This window comes from Lynx rufus, unplaced genomic scaffold (assembly GCF_022079265.1).
Source record: "Lynx rufus isolate CCGP_SWC_20201006 ecotype Redwood Valley unplaced genomic scaffold, mLynRuf1.p SCAF_5, whole genome shotgun sequence".
Classification (NCBI taxonomy): domain Eukaryota; kingdom Metazoa; phylum Chordata; class Mammalia; order Carnivora; family Felidae; genus Lynx; species Lynx rufus.
This window is the reverse complement of record NW_025814867.1, coordinates 32,316,166-32,339,916: the sequence shown is the minus strand read 5'-3', so window position 1 is coordinate 32,339,916 and position 23,751 is coordinate 32,316,166. Positions and strand designations below refer to the sequence as shown.

General features: G+C 35.2%; 1 protein-coding gene across 1 annotated transcript in view; it reads left to right on the top strand.

Moving 5' to 3' along the window:
• Positions 1-23,751, top strand: part of STAG1 (stromal antigen 1) — a 400,899-nt gene that overhangs the window by 122,640 nt on the left and 254,508 nt on the right. The window contains exons 3-4 of the mRNA XM_047100346.1: positions 2,773-2,875; positions 15,761-15,925. Coding sequence (XP_046956302.1) covers positions 2,773-2,875; positions 15,761-15,925 — 268 coding nt within the window. The remainder of the gene's footprint in view (positions 1-2,772; positions 2,876-15,760; positions 15,926-23,751) is intronic.

Genomic DNA, 23,751 nt, shown 5'->3' with positions numbered 1-23,751 from the left:
GAACCTACTGTTTCTGTGTTATATCTCCACACGGCTGTTTGATGCTTTTTTTTTTTTTTTTTTAAAGGGTGGGGACCTAGTATCTTATTGCCCTCTAGCCTTCCCAGTGCCAGCCTGATGATTTTTAAAGTTCCTGGTATTAATCCCTGGTGATTGTAAGAACTTACAAAGTTGAGCCTCTCGGATTTTCAAAGCCAAACGTTATGTTGATTAGTCTTGCTAACGCAGGTCCCCTGTTCTGGGTGCCTGGTGTTCCTAGTGTGGTGTCCAATATCCTCTCTGTGCCTATAGCATCCCTTCCTTCCATGGACATTCCTGTGGGTCCATTTGGCTCCCAGTTAGTTCTTTGCCCTTCTTACCTTTTTGGATATGGCCTCTTCTCTATATTTACCTATAGAGAGTCTGTTTTGACAGTCTTCAGGTAGTTTTCTGGGTTATATATGCTGATGTGGGTATTATTTGCATGTATCTAGAGGTTGAGGTGAGCTCTTCCTACTCCTCCATCTTTCCCAGAAGTCTCAGTTCTTTTTTCTGTGTACAGTTTTAAATACCAGGTCATCTTTGAAGATTTGCAAGTAGGGAGGTATCACGATACAAGAATGTTACTGGCATTATGTGTAGAATGTCCTGGACGAGGGAGATAGAAATAGATAAGTTGAGATTAATACAGGGAGTGGTGATTATGGTAATAATCATGGAAAGAATTTGGAGAATTATTATATGGAAGGTAACATGATTGCCCTTGTTAGCTGATGGCACAAGAGGAAGATTGATACGATTCTAAGAATATAAGACAGGATAGCAGTGACCATAATAAATTTGCATACAACTTAAAGTACACTCCTGCATTAATTAAATCAGTTTGTTAATTGTATTGCCATGAGCAGAGAGCTAGAGATAAGTTAGTGTTGGACTTAATTTTGTATGTGGTATTTGGTGAATTTGATAGGCATTCAAAGAAGCTATTAACATGTGAAGTTAAAAATCTTCAATTATAGATGATCAGGCCCATTGATAATATATTGAAGTTATTTGCATAGAAGCTATACATCAAGTGGATGAGATCTTCCAGAGAACGTGGTATGAAGGGAGGAGTGGTAGACATTACAGACTTATTACAGACTTGAGCTTTAACGAATCAATACAAAAAGGAAATGGAACTGAGAGCATTTGTTGAAGCAGATGAAGAAATAATAGGTTGTGTGTTGGACTCACTATTTGCTGTGTTCCCTTCATTGTGTTTGCAGTTTTATAGATCTTTTATACTGTTAGTAGTATAAATTCTATCAAAGAAGTTGTTAATACTATTGCAGTGGTATGCTGGAGCCATCTTGTATTGTCCTGGAGAGCTGAAAAGTAAATTTCCAGGAATTTTGTGACCCTACTAAAATAACAATGTCTTTATAAAAAGTTAAATTATATAAACTTTAAATAAATCATATTAAAAATAAAAGTAAAAGTAATAAATCCTCAAAACTCATCACTTCCTGGTTATTTTATGTTACTGTTTTCTACGCTCTGGAAGTTTTTATTTACACCTATTGTATGTATGTGTGTATTTGTATACACCTATTTTATTTAGTGTGTACTACTGCTGTTTATTCTCAACTCTGTTGATATCACTTTGTCAGTTTGAAATTGGCTGTGGTAATATTTACATTATGAAAATCAGCAAACACTACACATCAGGGCTCAATTTATTTTTCTTTCATTTGTCTATAAACTTTATTAAGTTATGGAGATACTGTTAATAATGCAGATTAAATGGAAAGGTGTATCAGTTTATATCCATTACAATATGATAGAAAAAATAATTGAGGAAGTATCCTTCCACTATTTGAGAACTGTTAACCTGATTCAGTAAAGACATTGTCCACAACATTGACCAGTGAGTGAAGTTCTAACAAATGTCTTTGTCATATCACCTGTATCCTATTCATTAAGTGAACAAAGATATCCGTGATTGTTCATATCGGGATCCTGTTTGTTCATCAGTTACAATCAAAGGTTAGCTATAGATACATCTGTGACAAAATTATTGTTTTATGTGAATCAATTAGTTGTATGGGATTTATAATATTATGTGGGGTGCTTGGGTGGCTCAGTTGGTTGGGCATCCGATTCTTGATCTTGCTCAGGTCATGATGTCACAGTTTGTGAGTTCGAGCCACATGTTGAGCTTTGTGCTGACAGTGCGGAGCTTGCTTAGAATTCTGTCTCCTCTCTCTGCCCCTACCCCATTGGAGCTCTCTCTCCCTCGCTCTCAAAATAAATAAATAAACTTAAAAAAACCAAAAGAATATTGTGTATTTTATTGTCAGTAAATTCGTTTTATAGAACCATTATTTCAGTAAAATTTCTAATCGTTAACGTGCATAATTTTTTTGAGGAGCCATTTGTTAAACTTTTACTAGCATGCTACTAACTATTCATGATTTTATAAAATAAAATTCCTCCCAAGACTTGTTTTTTCTATTGAATAATTCATCTTTCATAACTGAATTTTCATTTATATTTTGTATAGCAGCTGCCATTTCCACAATGATTTCCTCCTCTTTGTTTCCGTATCGATATGGGGATTCATGTCACTCAATATTATGTGATATTGGCAGGAAGGGTAATATTTTCCTTTTCCTAAAGATTTTTTCTGCAAACGGAAGAAAAACCCTTCTTATCAGCTGTATACCAGGAAGTAAGGAAAGTAGTGGAATAGAACTGCATTGTATATATGAATTAATTTTGTTCACTAAAATAATATATCACATTTTCTAGGGATTCAACTAATGAAACTACTGCCCATTCTGATGCTGGCAGCGAACTTGAAGAGACTGAGATCAAAGGAAAAAGAAAAAGGGGTCGTCCTGGTCGGCCTCCAGTATGTATTATGCTTGCCTTTGTTCTTGTAATGGTTACTGAGTAAAGGAGCTTGATATAAGCTTTCTGTTAATTCTAGTTCTGTTAATACATCTTTTAAAATTTCAGCAGCATATTAGAGATTCTTGAAAACTTTGCTTCATGACTTGGATTGACAATGATCTGAAAAAGGAATTTGATTTTAGTATCATTTCTGCTCTCCATGCTTCCCTTGTAAATAAATTGTGATCCATGTGAAGATGTGGAGAAGATGATTAGATTAACATGAAATGAGATGTAGTTAGTTATGACTTTCCTGCTTTTTAGATGGAACTCTGATTTGTTGTGAGCTCCTAAGTGTGCATTTTGGTAGTATTAGTTTGAGATTTGGACCCAGTCTCAGAATATATTCTTACTGATACATGACTGAGAAGTTTAGAAGAACTCTGGGTGTCCTTACTTTGTGGGGGTATCTTTATGTATTGTGAGTACACTGGTTATTATTTAATTTAAGGTAGCATAAGGTCTCAGAGATCGTAGTATCATTCACTGTGTCAGGGGTTAAGGTTTGTACTATTTCGCACTCAATTTTACAATCTGATTTGGTCTTCACAATTTTTTTTCTATTCATGAAAGTTTTTGTTATGGAAAATTTCACTCTCCTTTTGTGAGAGGCATACTACAATGAACTCTCCATATAACTATTACCCAGCTACCACAGCTATCAAGTCATGGCTAATCATGTTTTATCTCTCCATCCCTTATTTCCTTCCCATGTTATTTTCAAGGTCATGCAGACCTCATTGCATCTGTGAATATTTCAGAATGTATCTCTAAAAGATAGGAGCTTCCTTTTTCTTTAAAAATTTTTTTATTGAAGTATAGTTGACATAGAATGTTTTTGGGTTTCTGGTGTACCACATAGTGATTTGACAGTTCTATACGTGATTCAGTGCTTACTACAATAAATGTAATTACTACCTATCACTATACAGTGTACCTACAGCATTATTGACTGTATTCCCTATGCTGTATTTTCTATTATTGTGATTAGTTTATAACTGGAAGTTTGTACCTCTTAATCCCCTTTACCTATTTTGCTCACACACACCCCTTCCCCACCCTGCCAATCTTTCCCCTCTGGCAACCATTACTTTTATTCTCTGTATTTATGAGTCTCTTTCTGTCTTCTTTGTTTTGTTTTTTAGATTCCACATGTATGTGAAATCATAGGGTATTTGTCTTTCTCCATCTGATTTATTTTAGTTAGCATACTACCCTGTAGATCAATCCATGTGGGATGGATGTTTATTCATTTGCTATACAGATAGAAAGATTTCAGTTTTTGTTATGGCTGAGTAATATTCCTGTGTGTGTGTGTCTCACCTTTATTCATCTTTCGATGGGCAATTGAGTTTTTTTTTCTAAATCTTAGCTATTAAAAAAAATTTTTTTTAATGTTTATTTATTTTTGAGACAGAGACAGAGCATGAACAGGGGAGGGTCAGAGAGAGAGGGAGACACAGAATCTGAAACAGGCTCCAGGCTCTGAGCTGTCAGCACAGAGCCTGATGCGGGGCTTGAACTCACAGACCGCGAGATCATGACCTGAGCCGAAGTCGGACGCTTAACCAACTGAGCCACCCAGGCGCCCCTAAATCTTAGCTATTATAAATAATGCTGCAATAAACATTGGGATGCATATATCTTTTTGAATTAGTGTTTTCATTTTCTTTGGGTAACTACCCAGTAGTGGAATTACCAGTAGTGGAATGTCATTTCGCATTTCTATTTTTGTTTAATTTTTTTTATGTTTATTCATTTTTGAAAGACAGAGGGAGACAGAGCACAAGTGAGGGGTGGGGGGCGGAGAGAGAGGGGGGACACAGAATCTGAAGCAGGCTCCAGGCTTTGAGCTGTCAGCACAGAGCCCAATGCAGGGCTCGAACTCATAAACTGCGAGATCATGACCTGAGCCGAAGTCGGAAGCTCAACTGACTAAGCCACCCAGGTGCCCCGGCATTGCTATTCTTAATTTTTTTTTTTAATAAATTTGTTTTAATGTGTATTTATTTTTGAGAGAGAGAGAAAGAGTGCAAGCAGGGGAAGGGTAGAGAGAGAGGGAGACACAGAATCTAAAGCAGCCTCCAGGCTCTGAGCTGTCAGCATAGAGCCTGATGCAGGGCTCGAACTCAAACTGTGAGATCATGACCTGAGCTGAAGTCGGACACTTAACCAACTGAGCCACCCAAGTGCCCCTATTTTTAATTTTTTTGAGGAACTTCCATACTGGTTTTCATAGTGGCTGTACCAAAAACATTCCCACTAACAGTGCATGAAAATTCCCTTTTTCCACATCCTTACTAGCACTTATTATTTCTTGGTTTTTCTTTTTGTTTTGTTTTGTTCTGTTTGTTTGTTTTTAATATTAGATATACTGACTGGTGTGATGTGATACCTTATTGTGGTTTTGATTTGCATTGTCTTAACAATTATTAATGTTCAGCATCTTTTTTTTTTTAAGTGTTTATTTATATTTGAGAGAGAGACAGAATGCGAGTTGGGGAGGAGCAGAGAGAGAGGGAAACTCAGAAACCGAAACAGGCTCCAGGCTCTGAACTGTCAGTACAGAGCCTGACACGGGGCTCAAACCCATGGACCCAGGAGATCATGACCAGAGTGAAATTGGATGCTTAACCGACTGACCCACCCAGGCGCGCCTATGTTTAGCATCTTTTCGTGTGTCTGTTGGTCATCTGTATGTCTTCTTAGGAAAAATGTTTATTTAGGTCTCTGCCCGGGGCATGATTAATTTTTTTTTATTAAATGATAAGTATCATTATCATATCTCAAGATAACAATATTAGCACCAAATAATCAGTTTAAAGTTTATAATCATTTCATAAATATTATCATTTTTACTTATTTTTTTCTTTTTTAATGTTTATTTATTTTTGAAAGAGAGAACAGGAGACAGGCAGAGAGAAGAAGAGAGAGAGTATCTCAAGCAGGCTTCACAGTCAGCACAGAGCCCCATGCAGGGCTCAAACTCACAGAATGTGAGGTCTTGACCTGAGTCAAAACCAAGAGTCAGATGCTTAGCTGACTGAGCCACCCCGGCACCCCAATTTTTAAAGTACAGTTTGTTGGTTTGAATCATGATGCAGATAAGATCCACTTGTTGCAATTGATGATTATGTCAACCAATTATTGTATATATGTCCTTGTGACTTAAGACTTTTTTTTTTTATGTTATTGCTGTTCTGTCCGTGTTTGCCTTAGTTTTTAATTTGCTTCAGTGAAACTCCATAACCTTTATTTAATTTTTGAGCAAAGTCTTAAATTAAAAGAAAGGATGAAAGGATAACTTCTACCATTTTTCTCTATACTTGCTTTTGTCCTCCACCTTTATTTAGAGGGAAAAAATTGTGGAGGAAAAGACATACATTAAAATCACTCTTTATAATACCTCTTAATTCTGTTAGAATATTTGGTAGAATATTCCTTACAAAAGCATTTTGGGAAAAATGAAAGTTTTACACTTAGAAGCTGGAGACTATTCTAGTTCCCCTTACTACCACTATATGATTTTTCTGAGGCTGTGGCAAGTTACATTGTTTTCACTAGGATTTGTGGGTTATAGGTGCCAATGGGAAATAAGACTAAATGTGATTGAAGGTAGGAGAATAAACTGTCTATATGGTTGCTTACTTGAATTTGTTCTCCTCCAATTGAAATTCTTTACTTCATAAGATTGTGCTTTAGTGCTGCCTTCTTCAAGAAAACCTTTTTTTTTCTAAAAGAATTTCTCACCCCTTCAGCAAGCTATTGTGTTATTCTTTAGAACCTCTCTAATTTTGATATGTCAGTAACTGCATTCCTGTAATATTTTTGCTTTCCTTGTTGAAAAGGAGCATGCATATCCTAATTTAGCTGTTTTATGGGTAGAAGTATGATTTTTTACTAAAATTACTACCCCATAATCTAATAGGTAAATAGTATACGTTCATCCCATATTTATAAAATTGAAAAGGATTTTACCAGGATAGGATGGTACATTCTAGAGACTTGTGTTAGTTAGACTTTCGTCCATATTTTCACACTTATTAATTCACATGAGCATCTATACTCCCACCTACCTCAACCCCATTTCTTAATGTTTGAAACAACGCAGCTTGCTGAATTTCTACTCTGGCTTTGCACTAAGCTGATGCTGTTTATGTCATTTAACTGTAACATCAGTACTATGAAACTGTGTTATAAGTGATCTACAGTGTAGAAAACAAAAATAGGAAGTGGTAGTTTGCCCAAGGTCACACATAGCATACAAATGGCAAAGCTAAGTTTTGAACTCACATCTTAAACTTCTGAAAGTCCTTATCTCAAGAATGCCAGGGGCACCTGGGTGACTTAGTTGAGTGTTGAACTCTTGATTTCAGCTTAGGTCTTAATCACAGTTTGTGAGATCAAGCCCAGTGTTGGGCTCTATGCTGACAGCATGGAGCCTGCTTGGGATTACCCTCCCACTCCTCCCCCCCCCCCCCCCAGCCGCCAGCTTGTGTGCGCGCTTTCCCTCCCTCTCCCTCTCCCTCTCTCTCCCTCCCTCCCTCCCTCTTTCTCTCTCCCCCCTCCAATAAACATTTTTTAAAAAAGAATGCTGAACTACCAAGCTGTTAATTTATATTGAGAGATCTGATTGTCAGTATGATCAGATTTGACACATTTGCTCCAGTACCTGTTACGAAGATTGCTTAAACATTTTCAATCAGCTGGCTCCACATTTGACAATTCAGAGTTTCAATTGATACATGCTTTGTTTAGCCGTTTTAATACTGTTTATATTTGAGAAGACTTAATGATCTCTGGTTTTGTTTACTCAGCCATATGAAAACAAATAGTATAAGGACTTTCTGTTATAGGTAGTATTGTTTTCATTTCCAAATTCTTAGGGGGCATCTCATTATTGGTATTTCTTTTTGGTATACAATTATTTCAGAGACTTATGTTTATTATTAAACAACTACTCTTATTTTGTAGTTGTCCTGATTGATGTTTGTTATTGTAGCTCTCTACCCAAATGATTAACAATCTCTAGCAAACATTGTGTCATGTTTATACTAACCCTATGATTGTATTAACAAATGCTAGACATTATTTGGTCTACACACACTACTCCCTTGGTGATCACATCCAATCTCATGACTTTAAGTACCATGTCTAAGTTTATGTCTCTCAGATTTATGTCTCCAGGCTGGACTTAGACTCCAAAGTTATCCACATGTTTGTTGATCATCTTCATTTAGATATTTAATGGGGCTCATCTCTTCTGTGAAACTTCCTCTGGTTATTTATCTGTTACTAGAAATTATCTGTCTCTTAATAGAACCCTTCTATCACTTAAACCACATTTTTGTGAAAAATATTTTTTTACATACTATATTTTATTATATTATTTTACAGTTATTTGTGTTTCTGGTTTTCTTTTAATTATATGTCATTATCTTCCCTCTTATTTTTATTAGGGGCAATCTTTCTGAACTTCTTTAAATTATTATCTGGGTTTGTCATGGGAAAATCACTCTGGGGATAATGAGGATAAAATAGATAAGATCAAATGGATTTTTTATGTTCTTACTCCCTACCTCCTTTATAACCAATGGTAAAGGTTTCCTGGTGTGAGAATTGTGGTTTATTTCCCGTATTTATGGAGCTTAGTTCATACTACTTATATATGTATAATAATGTACATGTGTGTAACTCACACAAACATTTCTACACATATACAAGCTTACTTGTAATAGAATGTTATTTGTAATTGTAAAAGATCCAGAAGAAAGAAATGTTGATTGTCAGTGGGTTAATGGCTAAAAAAAATTTATGTACATCTGTGCAATGGAACACTGCAGCTTTTGAAAAGGAATTAAGATATTCTCTAGGACAGGAGCACCTAGGTGGCTCAGTCGATTAAGTGTCTGACTCTTGATTTCAGCTCAGGTCATGATCTCATGGTTTGTGGGATTAAGCCCCACAAGAGGCTCTGTACTGACAGCATGGAGCCTGCTTGGGATTCCTTCCCTCCCTCCTTCCCTCCCTCCTTCCCTCCCTCCCTCTCTCTCTCTGCCCTTCATCCCCTCCCCCAAAATGAAAAACTTATGAAAAAAATATTTTCTAGGACATACTGTAGATTAAAAATTGTGAAAATAGAATGATGCAGAGCTGTGCATAAATAACTTAAAATATAATAGGTCTTTGGAAATACATATATGCATTTGGGTTTTTTCCAATTTTTTTTTTCTGGTGAAATACACCAGAAATGCCAATTTAACCATTTTAACATGTACCCTCAGTTGTATTAAATACATTCATAATATTGTACAGTCATCACCACCACCTCCAGAACTTTCTTCATTTTTTAAAACTGTAACTCTAATAAAATAAATAAGACATAGGGATGCAATGTATAGCATAGGAAATAGTAGTATTGTAAGAACTTTGTATAGTGACAGGTGATAGCTAGATTTATTGTAATGATTACTTTAAAAAAATTTTTGTTAAATGTTTATTTTTGAGAGAGGGAGAGACAGCACGTGAGCAGGGGAGGGGCAGAGAGAGAGGGAGACACAGAATCTTAAGCAGGCTCCAGGCTCTGATCTGTCAGCACAGAGCCTGACATGGGGCTCGAACTCATGAACTGCTAGATCATGACCTGAGCCAAAGTCGGATGCTTAACTGACTGAGCCACCCAGATGCCCCTTACTTTTTTTTTTTTTTTTAAAGGTTTATTTATTTTTGAGAAAGAGACAGAGTCAGCTGGGGAGAGGCAGAGAGGGAGGGAGACACAAAATCCAAAGCAGGTTCCAGGTTCTGAGCTGTCAGCACAGAGCCTGATGTCAGGCTTGAACCCAGGATTGATGAGCTCATGACCTCAGCTGAAGTTGGACATTCAACCAACTAAGCCACCCAGGCGCCCAGATCACTTTGTATTATATATAAATATTGACTCACTTTGTAGTACACCTGAAACTAATATAATATTGCTACACTTCAGTGAAAACAAAAATGTAAATCTCTATACCCATTCAACAGTAACTCCCTATTCCTGCTTTCCTTAGCCCCCAGCAGTCACCATTTTACTTTTTGTTACTGTGATTGTTTTACTAAGTACATCATATGAGTAGAATCATACAAATATTTGGCTTTTATGACTCGCTTCTTTCGTTTAGCATCATGTCCTTCGGGTTTATCCATGTTATAGATTATGCCAGAATTCCCTTCTTTTTTAAGGCTGAAAAATATTTCATTGTGTGTATATACCACATTTGCTTATCCATTCATGGCATCAAATGGACACTTGGGTTGTTTCCAAGCTTGAACTACTGTGAATGATGTTGCTGTGACAATGAGTGTACTAATAACTTTTTGAGTCCCTGCCTTCAGTTCTTTTTGGTATATATTTATTTGAGTTATTGGTCGATTATATGGTGATTCTATTTTTAATTTTTTGAGGAATTGATGTACTGTTTCCCACAATGGCCATACCATTTACATTCCCATTAACAGTGCAAGAGTTCTAATTTCTCCACATCCCCTCTAAGAAGTTTTTTCTCTTTTTATCACTAGGTGTGAGGTTCCATTTCATTGTAGTTTTGATTTGCATTTCTCTAATGATTAGTGATATTGAGCATTTTTTCTTGTGTTTAATGGGCTTTGGATATCCTCTTTGGAGAAATGTCTATTCAAATTCTTTGCCAATTTTCAAATCAGGTTCCTTGTCTTGTTGAGTTTTAGTAGTTCTTTATATATTCTGGATATTAATCCATTATCAGATATATGATTTGCAAATATTTTCTCTCATTCTGCTCTTTACCCACTGGATGGTTTTGGCACCCTTGTCGAAAATTATTAAAACATATATGTGAGGGTTTGTTTCACATATATAGGCTATTCTATTCCACTGGTTTGTATGTTTGCTTTTATGCCAGTACCACACTGTTTTGATAGTGTAGCTTTGTAGTAAATTTTGAAATCAGGAAGTATGTATCTTCCAGTGTTGGTTTCTTTTTCAGAATTGGTCATTTGAGATCCTTTGAGATTCTCTTTGAATTATAGAATGGGTTTTTCTGTTTCTGCAAAAAAGGTCATTAGGATTTTGGTAGAGATTGCATTAAATCTGTATGTTGGTTGCTTTAGGGAGTATTGACATCTTAATATTAACTCTTCAAGTACCTGAACATAGAATGGGTTTCCATTTATTTATTCTTTTTTTTTTTTTTCAACGTTTATTTATTTTTGGGACAGAGAGAGACAGAGCATGAACGGGGGAGGGGCAGAGAGAGAGGGAGACACAGAATCGGAAACAGGCTCCAGGCTCCGAGCCATCAGCCCAGAGCCCGACGCGGGGCTCGAACTCACGGACCGCGAGATCGTGACCTGGCTGAAGTCGGACGCTTAACCGACTGCGCCACCCAGGCGCCCCTCCATTTATTTATTCTTTAGTTTCACATGCAGTTTGTTCAGATGATGTCTAAGAAATGAATAGTATTGTTTGCCTCTTAGGAAAGTAGATGGTGGCTTGAGGGCAGGAGTGGGCATGTTTTCATTGTAAAAGTTTAATCACCTTTTAAATTTTGGGCCATGTGAATGTATTATTTAATGAGGAAAAATAACATTTCCCCCTTGCTCTCATCACACACACACACATGTGCCTACACATACGTGCACACACACACTTGTGTGCATACACAATACTGGGAAAATCCTATCACTCTAAAGAGTGAGCACAGAAACAAGACTTATTAGGAGGAGCCAAAATCTAGAGTCCAGCTAAAAAGAATGAATGTGTGAAATAATGCTGGATTTAGGCAACTTAAAATTTATCATCCTGTAAAGAGGGAGCTGATATGGTAGATGACTGAACAGGTAGTAAATGATAACTTTATTTGCCATGCTGAGGAGTTTGGATTTTTTATTGATTGCTGGTTATGAGGGTGACTAAAGAGCAGAGAAATAAACAGGGAAGTGATGGGATTAGGTTTGTATTACAAGAATTAATGTGTTTATAGTATTAGAATAGTGTGGAATTATTCAGCAGAAATAGAATATGAGCTGCATCTGCAACTTAATATTTTCTAGTGAGTTACAAAAAAATGGGTAATGCAATTAATTTGATCAGTATAATATGTTATTTCATCATGTAATCAATATAGCATTATAAATGAGATTTCATATGTGATTTTTCATAAATCTTTACAATCTTGAGGATATTTTATACTTACTGCACATTTCGTTTTTGACTAGTTATATTTCAAGTGCTCAATTTGCTACATGAGAGTAGTGGTTACCATGTTAGAGAGTACAAGTATACAGAATCAGAGTGTAGTTAGAAGACAGTATCTGTTCCAGTAATTGGAACAGAAAAATTTAATGTCAAGAATGATTAATTATTAAAAAGTCCTTAATCATTTGTCATTCTGGAGTTGCAAATTAAGACAACAATGAGACAACAACTTTATACCTATTATAATGGCTGAAATCCAAAAACCTGACAAAGGTACAAAGCTGTCAAGGTTACAAAGCATCAAGAACTCTCATTCATTGCTGGTGGCAATGCAAAATGTTACAGCTACTTTGGAAAACAGTTTGGCAGTTTTTTACAAAGCTAAACGTGGTTTTATCATATGATTCAATAATCATGCTTCTAGATGCTTACATAACTCATTTGAAAATTATGTCTGCACAAAATCCTGCACGTGAATACATATAGCAGCTTTATTCCTAATTGTCAAGAAATGGTGACCAGGATGTCCATCATTGAGTAAATGGGTGACAGAATGTGTACATTCAGACAATGGAATATTATTTAGGAATTAAAAATTTAGCTATTTAGCCACTGAAAAACATTCATAAACCTTAAATACATATTGTTAAAGGGAAAGATACCAGTCTGAAGAGGCTACATAATATATGATTTAATTATATGACTTTCTATAAAAGCCAAACCTATAGTTAGGTAAAAGAATTCATTGTTTGCCAAAGAGAAGTGGGAGGATTGAATGGGAGAAGCACAGGGATTTTTTAAGGTGGTGAAACGCTTCCCTGCGATACCATATTGTACATACATGGCACTATGCATTTGTTAAAACTCATTGAACTTTACAGAAAAAGTGAATTTTATGAATACAGATTTTAAAAAGTCACTTAGGAGTTTAAGTGGATACCAGGATGGAATGTAGAATATGATAAAGCATTCTAATGCTGTTTGAAGTATTTGAAACAATGTCACTGAGGGAAGTTGGGCAGGAAGTTGCTGACTTAAGTAACTTTTGAAATGAATCTGTAAGACTAAAATCAAAGAAACTATATTGTATATATAAGCAATGTAATCTAGTTAATAAAATTGTTTCTGTTGGGGTATGATTTAACAGCTCTAATACTATTACATTTGTATACCAGTGGGCACCAGGTTTCTCACTGTTCAGGCGGGACCATATTGATTAGTAATGCAGAAGATGCGTACATATGGTAATGGATTAGAGGTGGACATACCAATATGAATTTATATTTAGCTTAACATAGATAATATATCATTACATACAGAGGTATTTATAGTTATGTGTATGTCTGTGGAACATGTATTTCTTTGTCTGCTTAAGAGCCTAGAAGAAGGACACAGTATCAAGGAGCAAAACCTAGCCCAGATCTTCATCTCTAATGTCATTCTCCAGTAAAAGGAACCAGAGCTCCTTGGAATATTGGTTGGTTCTAAAATTGAGGAAGGGGATATACAAGATGAGCCTGCAGAATATTGTGCTGCCAGAAGGTAAACAGTAAGACACACATAGATGAGAATATGTGAAATGAATGCAGGATCCATGAAAGATTTCCCAGTGGTCAGAGCTGAAACAGGCTGAGCAACAGAATAAAAGTGTTGAAGTATACCCCAAAGTATAAAATAAATTTTGATGAGTCCATTACTTTAAATAATTGAATAAATGAGTGAGAACAAAAATCCCATACTGAAAATTCCTAAGTAATTTGTGTAAATACTACCCTCCCCCCCCACCCAAGAAGGTGGAGTATAACTCCCTGCCCCTTAAATGTGGGATGCACATACTGTCTTTCTTCCAAAGGTACACTGGAAAAAGGAGGGAAAGTAACTTTACAGTGGGGAAATCTAACAAATATCGCCTCAGTCAAATGATTAAGGTCAACATTTACAGTAAGAAATCATTATGGTAGTATATACCTTTGATATGAGGTCATAAAAATAGCACTTTATCTCTTACATCTTCCTCTTAAAACCCTTAAGCCCAATGTAGTGATGAGAAAAACATCAGACAAAACCTAGTTGAGGAACGTTGTTTAAACACCTGACCAGTAATCCTCAAAACTGTCAAAGTCACCATAAAACCAGGGAGAGCCTGTCAAAGCCAACAGGAGCTTAGGGAGACATGACATAAATGTAATACGGTATCCTGGATGCAATTCTGGAACATAAAAAGGTCATAAGGCAAAAACCTAAGAAAATCTGAACTAAGTATGGACTTTTGTTAATCTATCAGTATTTATTCACTATCTGTATCAGATGTACCATACAAGTGGTAAGGAGGTAATAATAAGGGTAAGTGGATATGATGTATTTGGAAATGTTCTGTACTGTCTTCAGTTTTTTTTGTAAATCTAAAACTGTTCTAAAATGATATACTTAAAAATAAATAGTAAATTTATTGTGTATTAATCCACACACAAAAATGGCTGTAAGACTGTTAACTAAGAGAAGTTAAAAGAGTACTATGAAGAATACAAGAATAGAAAGTGAAGGGAGCACATACTTTAAGTAGGGAGGGAAGTCTCTACATGCCGTACTTTGTAGTGTTCCTCCAATGCCCTCTAGTTACAAAGCCAAACACTGCAGCAGATAAGAAAAATGTTTACAGGGTCCAGCTCCAGGATCACAATGTGGGACAAATAAGGGTAGATTTGGAGATGAGGGATAAATTGATAATTTGATAACTGAAACCGGCTATTGTGAGAATGAATTAAGTCCCTCAAAAATGAGTATAAAGATTGAGAAAAAAGGTGTTAAATAGAGACCCAAGGTAACCCTAACAGGTAAGACAGATAGGGAGGGAAAAGATATCTGAAAGGAGAGGATGAAATCATGTGGCTTGTTGAAAGAGTTTCAAGACATGTCTGTTACATTTAGCAACACTATTTTCATTGGTAAGTTTGGTGAAGCAGCAACTGTGATGAGTTTATATATGAATGAAATTTATGGGAATGATATTAGTGACTGTGGCCAGTTATCTCAAATTACCCTTGGCTGAAAGGTGTGACATAGATAAGGTGGGTATAGCTGATGTTGACTTTTTTTTGAAAAATTGGGGCATGGGAACATGGGATGGGATGTGATGTTTATTGAAGAGTAAATTCTGTCAGGCAGGAATATTTGTTTAATTTATTGTTGAATTTCTAGTACCTAGAATAGTTATAAGTATGTTCACTATATATTTGTTACATGACTAGATAAGAAATATTTGAGGACCTCTGTAGAGAGAGAAGTTGAATATACAGTATTTCCAAGCAATGTTTTATTGAATAAAGTTTCTGAAGAAATAGGAAAGAATTGAAAGTATAAAGAGGGAGATGTCAAAAGAGGGCGTGATTAAAATCTTCAGCATTGGCATTATTGTTGTGTAAAACACTAAATCTTTTTATAAATTTTCCTGTCTTACATAGCTTAAACTACCATTTGCACTTTAATTTACGGAAAACAAATTGTAAAGCTTCCTTTGGCCAGGAATTAAGTCTCTTATGTGTAGTAGTTCTTAGTACCTTTCACCGGTACTTTGCATAAAAGCAAAGTGTACCTGTATTTAATTGAATTTTTTCCTCATCTTTTATTCAGTCTACAAACAAGAAACCTCGAAAATCTCCAGGAGAGAAGAGTAGAATTGAAGCTACTGTTAGAGGAACAGGCCGTGGAAGAGCTAATGGGCACCCTCAACAGAATGGTGAAGGGGAGCCTGTCACACTATTTGAAGTGGTGAAATTGGGGAAAAGTGCAATGCAGGTAAATTTTAAGTATTTTTGTTTTATTTACAAAGCAATATAGTCAGTAATCTATGTGGAACCTGTTAAGTGATGTTTTATATATTCCTGCTGATGGTATAATTAAGAAGTTTAAGTTTGTCTTTGTTTTACTTGTTTTGTAAACACTGTCAGAAAGGCATTTTGTTTAATGGTAAGACGCACTTTCGATTACAGTGTACTGAGTAAAATGACTTGCATGTGATAGCTGCCTAAGAGAAGATTTATTGCTGTAGTCTATTTTTTAGAATTTCACTTAATATAAGTAAGATATGTGTATTGAACAATATTTAAAAGAAAAAAGGCTATAAAATAGAATTCCTATGTAGTGAACTAGGAATAACCAGAATTAATAGTTCATGATTATTTTATGTGTGTATGTGATTTTATAACCTTCTTACTCTCTCCTCTCTCATTAACAAATATTAAATATTCTGCAAAAGCCCTTATTTATTGACTTCTAACTAATTCATTATAAGGATAAACCTTATTTTACTATTCTTTTAGTACGTCCTTACATTTTTTTTTACTGTTACAGAATTTATTCATTGTTCGTATTTATGTCTTCAGATCTTTTTTCATTTTATTTATTTACTTAAAAAAATATTTTTAAGGTTTATTTTTGAGAGAGAGAGAGAGAGACACACAGAGTGCAAGCCAGGGGAGGGGCAGAGAGAGAGGGAGACACAGAATCTGAAGCAGGCTCCAGGCTCTGAGCTGTGAGCACAAAGCCCAATGTGGGACTCGAACTCATAAACTGAGACATCATGACCTGAGCCGAAGTCAGACGCTTACCCACCTGAGCCACCCAGGAGCCCCTCTTTTTTTCATTTTAAAACACTAGAGGTAAAGTAATTTGGTGAAAGGGTATTTCTTAACTGTGTGATAAATATCATATTACTCCCCTCAAAATTTTACTGGTGTATCTTTCACCAGAAGTGTGCCTAGCAACACTTAAATTTAGGCATTATTTGATAACATACGTGAAAATTGTAATCCAGAATAATTTGCATTTCTTTGATCACCAGTGATTGATAAAAGTTATATATTTTTATTCACTATTTGCTCATTTTTGATACTTCATTTTTAATTTCTTTAAAATTAGGTAATTTATGGGGGTGCCCGAGTGACTCAGTCGGTTTAGTGTCTGACTTTGGCTCAGGTCATAATCTCACGGTTCATGAGTTTGAGCCCTGTGTTGGGCTCTGTGCTCACAGCTCAGAGCCTGGAGCCTGCTTCAAATTCTGTGTCTCCCTCTCTCTCTGTTCCTCCCTAGCTCACACTCTCTCTCAAAAATAAACATTAAAATTTCTTTTTAAATTAGGTAATTTATGAAACAGATTTACTCTTACAACTTTTTATTTAGTATACTTTTTATTTTCTCCCTGTATATCCTTTTGCGTTAAGGGAGTTTAGTCTTTACTGCTTTTTATGTATGTTACCAGATTGATATGATCAGGAGTCTTGGAATTTGTGTGGGAAGGGAGGGAGGTGGAATAGTGTGATGATGCTAATGGTAAAAGAAACACTGAACTTCCAGTTATCTGAAGGAATGAACAAACTATAAGTTACATAAATAAGATTTAAAAATAATAGATGTTTTATTTTTGAGATCTGCCTTAGGGCTTTCCACCTTTAGGTGGAAACACAAGTAGAAAAATGAAGGAAGTTTATTTTTATGTGTAAATTTAAACATTGCATTTCTGTACTTTGCTTTCATTTTTTTCACGTAAAACTTTATTTTGCAAGATATTTGTATATATAAAGATACTTTTAATGTATATAGTATTAAAGGTCAATACCAGCTTTTTAAAAATATGAAAACATCTTTAATATTTAAATGTTTATTTTTGAGAGACAACGAGCACAAGCAGGGGGAGGGGCAGACAGAGAGAAGGAGACACAAAATCTGAAGCAGGTTCCAGGCTCTGAGCTGTCAGCACAGAGTGCAGTGCAGTACTGGAACCCACAGACCGTGAGATTATGACCTGAGCCGAAGTTGGATGCTTAACCGACTGAGCCAACCATGCGCCCCCAAAATCCTTGAAATTTAATGTCAATAAAATCTGGCCTAGTATTTGAAACAAAACAGGAACTAAAACAAATTTTTCATTTTTGTCCAGAGTTCTATATTTTTTATTCTTATTACTCTTCCCTAATGCTACTTCATACTAACAATCTTTGCTTAAATTCTTTTGAACCCACATTTTGTGAAAGGTAAAGATAAGTAGTTCAGACACTAATGCTTTCCATAATTTGGTTTTAACCCACCTTTTCAACTTTTTGTCTCTATTCTTCCTTGACCTCTGCCTCAAACATTTTTTACTTTGGTATAATTTTTTATTATTCATATTATATTTTTGTTTCCTAGCTATGTTCAAATTAATCTACAAACTTCTGTGATTTTTATTTTTCATTCAGCATTCTATTGTGGGATTTTTTTTCCTCTGTGAATTTACTTTGTAATTTTTAATGTTTGTATACTGTTTCTTAACATGGCTTGGCCATGATTTATTTAAACAGTTTTTATTTGGGTTGCTTTATTCTTAAAAAAGAAGTAACGTACAAACTACACTACTAAAACTAATTTACTATCCATATAAACTAGAATAGTTTTATTCTATTAAAAATAGTACTTCTTTGAATCCTCCTATATCCTCCTGAAATCTATATGTGGGAGTGTTTTTGTAACAAATTACTGAAAGTAGTTGCTGAATAAAGGGAATACATGTTTAAAAAATTGATAAGATTCTTTTGTTGAAAGTAGCACACTAATCTTGCTGTTTATTACCTCATTTCAAACAGAAAGTAATGATAGATAAAATTTTAAAAAAAGAATGCAGACATTAATGAGTTTAGAAACTAAATGTTTCTGAGCTTAACGTAGAAGATAACATATAATGATAAATAATATTGGGTTTAGTGTAGAGAAGCAGGTACTTGTAGCCAAGAGTTTGGTTCTTGTGTGTTAAAAGGAATAAAAATGTTTCATGAAACATAGAGGAATAGAGTCAGGCTAATTACATGAAGCCAGGGCCTAACATGAGTGTCTACACTTGCAAAGGAGTCTAAAGAAAGCCACTGATAACTGCCACATAAGCTAAAGCTTCTGTTTAGGGTGATCATATATCTCAGGATACCTTTCAAACCCCTAGTTTATGCTTATTGTCTATGTAGTTATTAATAGTAGAGACCTTTTTAATACTCAGGAGGGTCTTCATTTGGATAATAACTTGCTCTAAAACCTCATTAATGGGAAATCAAGGGCTAAAGAAAGGGAGAAGGCAGACAGTTCTTAAAACCAGGACCTGGATTGAAATGTCTGCTTCACTTACGGTGACTGGGTCTTTAAAAATTCACAATATTACCCTAGAGCAGGAAGTTCTAAGCCCACATTATATGATCTAGTTCTGCAGTGGAGTGACCACAATGAGCAGAGATGATCACAAAAACTTTAGATGGAGAGGGATGAGTAGTAAAAGAAATAAATAAGTATATTTAAGATACTGGAGAGATGAAAGAAGAAATTGTATGTAACACAAAAAGGGGCTAAATTTAGTTAATTAGTTTTGCTGAAGGAAATGGATGCCATCAAATGTAGAATTCAGGAATTGACCTTCATTAGGCATTCATTTATAATGTAGCCCAGAGAAGTAAATAGGAAACAGCAGCTGTGAAGGGTTCCAGAATATGCCAGAGGAGGAAGTCAAAGGGAATAGAAAAGACATTGTTTTTTGAAGAGATTATTTTGGAAAAATTTCTTTGACATATTTCCTCAGATCTAGAGTTTGTTCTCAGAAGTGAGCAAGGTAAGTGAAAATAATTACATAGCTCTTAATAGTATAGTAAAACCGCAGAACAGGGAGGATTAAAAGAAAATCTTGAACTACTTCATCAAGGAATACTTGATCCTATTGTCTGACTCCAGTACATGTAATATTGAAATACAAAAAATAAATTCCCCTTCTAAATTATACTTACAAATGTAAAAAGGTACTTTTAAGTAATTCATGTGATAAAGAGGAAATATACAGAGTTGAGTGAATGTTAGTGAAAGTACTGCTAGTAAAAATAGTGGGACCAGCTAAAGTACTACTTAAATAAATATACTGTCTTAAATGTATTAATATTAGCAAAAGCAGTAGAAACTCGAAGAAACAGCAAATCTAAAAGTACTTAGGAAGAAAGATAATTAAAGTCGAAATGAAAATTAAATAGAAAAAGTAGTAGAAAATTAAATAAAAATATTAACAATTTGAGGTCAATACATTTTTAAGACCTAGAGGTTTTATCTTACAAATGCAAGGATAGTTTAGTATTAGCAAATCTTTTACTATAATATACCAACTGGAAGCGGGAACTGAGCCTTATCTGAACTGATGCGAAATGTTTAGAAAAAGCATTTGATAAAATTTAGGTGATGCTTGTGATGAACAATAACTCTTGGTGAATTAGGAACAAGAGAGAAATTCCTTATGTAGGTAAGGGAGATATAATATTATTTATATTCACAGAATACATAATTGTCTTTGTAGAAATTTTGGGATAAATGGTCTTTGTAGACCATTAGAACTAATGAAAGTGTTCATTGGGCACAATTCCTAGAGAGAAAATAAACATTAAAAAAAAAATCAGCCTTCTGTATAGCAGTAATAATCAATTAGAACATGTGATAGGAAATAAGAGCCCATTCAAATAAAGTACTGAGGATGAGAGAATAAAATTTTGGCTGTAACAGTGTAAAACACTGTGTCACACTCATCAGATTGAGTAACATTAAAAGGATGGAAGATGCTAAGAGTCAGTAAGGCACTAGAGTGCCAACTGTTCTGAGTATAAATATGAAATAACCCCTTTGGAGAAAAATTTGGCAGTATTAAGAAAAGTTGAATGACCTATTCATTTTGCATTCATTTGGTAAATATATAAGGACTACCTACACTGTGGAAGCCACTTTTTTTTCTTTATTTTTTTTTTTGAAGAAAAGAATTACTTTGAAGAAAAGCGATTCAATTCCTAGATGTAACCTCTAGAGAAATTTTGGTATATATAAAGGAGGCAAATGCAGAATTTTTATTGCTGTTTTGTTTGTAACAGCAAAAAATTTTAAAAAACCCTAAATGTTTATGAAAAGGACAATTGATAAATAAAATGTGGTATATTGGAACACATAAATTCTCTATAGTGATTGAACTAGAGCTCTAGGCACCATTATGGATATATTTCAGAAATGCATTTTCTTTTTTTTTATTTTTATTTTTTTAATACGAAATTTATTATCAAATTGGTTTCCATACAACACTCAGTGCTCATCCCAACAGGTGCCTTCCTCAATGCCCATCACCCACTTTCTCCTCCCTCCCTCCCACCCCCCATCAACCCTCAGTTTATCTTAATGGTTTGCCTCCTTCCGTCTCTGTAACTTTTTTTCCCCCCATCCCCTCCCCCATGGTCTTCTGTTAAGTTTCTCAGGATGCACATAAGAGTGAAAACATATGGTATCTCTCTTTCTCTGTATGACTTAGCATGACACTCTCCAGTTGCATCCATGTTGCTACAAAAGGCCATATTCCATTCTTTCTCATTGCCAAGTAGTATTCCCTTGTATATATAAACCACAACTTCTTTATCCATTCATCAGTTGATGGACATTTAGGCTCTTTCCATAATTTGGCTATTGTTGAAAGTGCTGCTATAAACATTGGGGTACAAGTGCCTCTATGTATCAGCACTCCTGTATCCCTTGGTAAATTCCTAGCAGTGTTATTGCTGGGTCATAGGGTAGGTCTATTTTGAATTTTTTGAGGAACCTCCACACTGATTTCCAGAGTGGCTGCACCAGTTTGCATTCCCACCAACAGTGCAAGAGGGTTCCCATTTCTCCACATCCTCTCCAGCATCTATAGCCTCCTGATTTGTTCATTTTAGCCACTCTGACTGGATGAGGTGGTATCTCAGTGTGGTTTTGATTTGTATTTCCCTGATAAGGAGTGACGTTGAGCATCTTTTCATGTGCCTGTTGGCCATCCGGATGTCTTCTTTAGAGAAGTGTCTATTCATGTTTTCTGCCCATTTCTTCACTGGATTATTTGTTTTTCGAGTGTGGAGTTCGGTGAGTTCTTTATAGATTTTGGATACTAGCCCTTTATCCGGTATGTCATTTACAGATATCTTTTCCCATTCCGTCAGTTGCCTTTTAGTTTTGTTGATTGTTTCCTTTGCAGTGTAGAAGCTTTTTATCTTGATGAGGTCCCAATACTTCATTTTTGCTTTTAATTCTCTTACCTTTGAAGTGTGTTTTTAAAGGAGAAAGCAAGCTATAGAATGATACATAATACATTGTTCCACTTATGTAAAATGTGATTATTTAAAATCAAGTTGTTGATACTGGTTACTTATGGAGAAGATAGGATAAAGAGAATGGGATTAGAGAGTTGTATGTGGGGTGCTACAACTGAAACTGAAAGAGAAACAAAAAGAAACAAGTGTGGTTGTAAAATGTTAAGTGTTTTTGAACCTGAGTGCTCTTTACCTTCCTTTCTTGTTTATTATCTGAAATAAAAATAGGTGTTTTTGAAATGCTTCCCCAAAGGAGGACTTCTGTATTCAGTGTGTTTGGAAAAGGACCATATCCCTTCCCCTTTGGAGAGGTACAAAATGTGAAGGCTTTGGTAAAATTTGTATTAAAGGACCTGATTTCTTTTGTTTATTCAGCATCCTTGATTCCTACAACTATTTATGACTTTACTGTCGTCTTATCTTTTCTCCCGATCAGAATTGTAAAGAATCCATTTCACTAGCTAAATAGAGACTTGTGTACCTCCTATAATCCAAGGCTTTATATTCAGAACTAAAACCACACTTTCATCCTCATGGAATATATTCTCATGGGAAAAAGATGTAATAGAATGCTTTAGTGAAAGGGATATACAGGGTGGGTTGAAAACACTAAAAGTTCACTTAGGCCTGTCTAGAAACAGGGTCATGGAAGGCCTTGCCTGAATAGATAAAACTTGAACTGAGACTTGACACAGGAGTAGGAATTAGCTATGCAGTGGCAGAGAGTATTTCTTACAGTAGAAACAGGACAAGATGAGATCTATACCTCTTACCACAGATGGCATAAGATATTCTAGTAAAAATAGAGCTGAGAGAGGTTAGATTATGAACATTGAGTGTTTTGACTTTTTATGAAATTGATGGCATTTACAACGAAAAAGACTTCATCGTATTAGCATTTTTAGAAATACTTTTCTGGATGCAGATTAGATAATGATTTGGAGGGTGTAGGGCTTGAATCAGACTTTTTTTCTTACTAATCTAGTTTTTTTACTGATCCGATTGGAAAGAAATGCAAGTTCAAATTTATAGAGTATCAGTGAGGATGAAGAGGAACTGACAGATTCTATAAATATTAAGGCTTTGGAATGATTCTGAAAGATGAGAAAAAGGAAGGAATCTAAGATAATTTCTAGTTGTTTGACTTGGTGGTGTTCACTGAAAGAAAATTTGCATGAGGAGAGGTGTTGGAGGATAGGTATGGGAATAATTTGGTTTGGGCGTTTGACTTTGAAACACATGTTGAATTTTGGAGCATTCATGCTACTTAATGTAATGGATATTTGTCATTGTAGTAGTTATGAGCTTAGTCTGCATTTAAATGAGTGTCTATAATCCATTGGCATTTGAATTTTGTACCTTCAGATGTCAACTAAAAACGTTGGATTTACATTTTATTCATTCAACAAAAATTCACCAAAAGCCGATTATTTTCAGGCATTGGGTTAGGTGCTAGAGATATAAATGAAC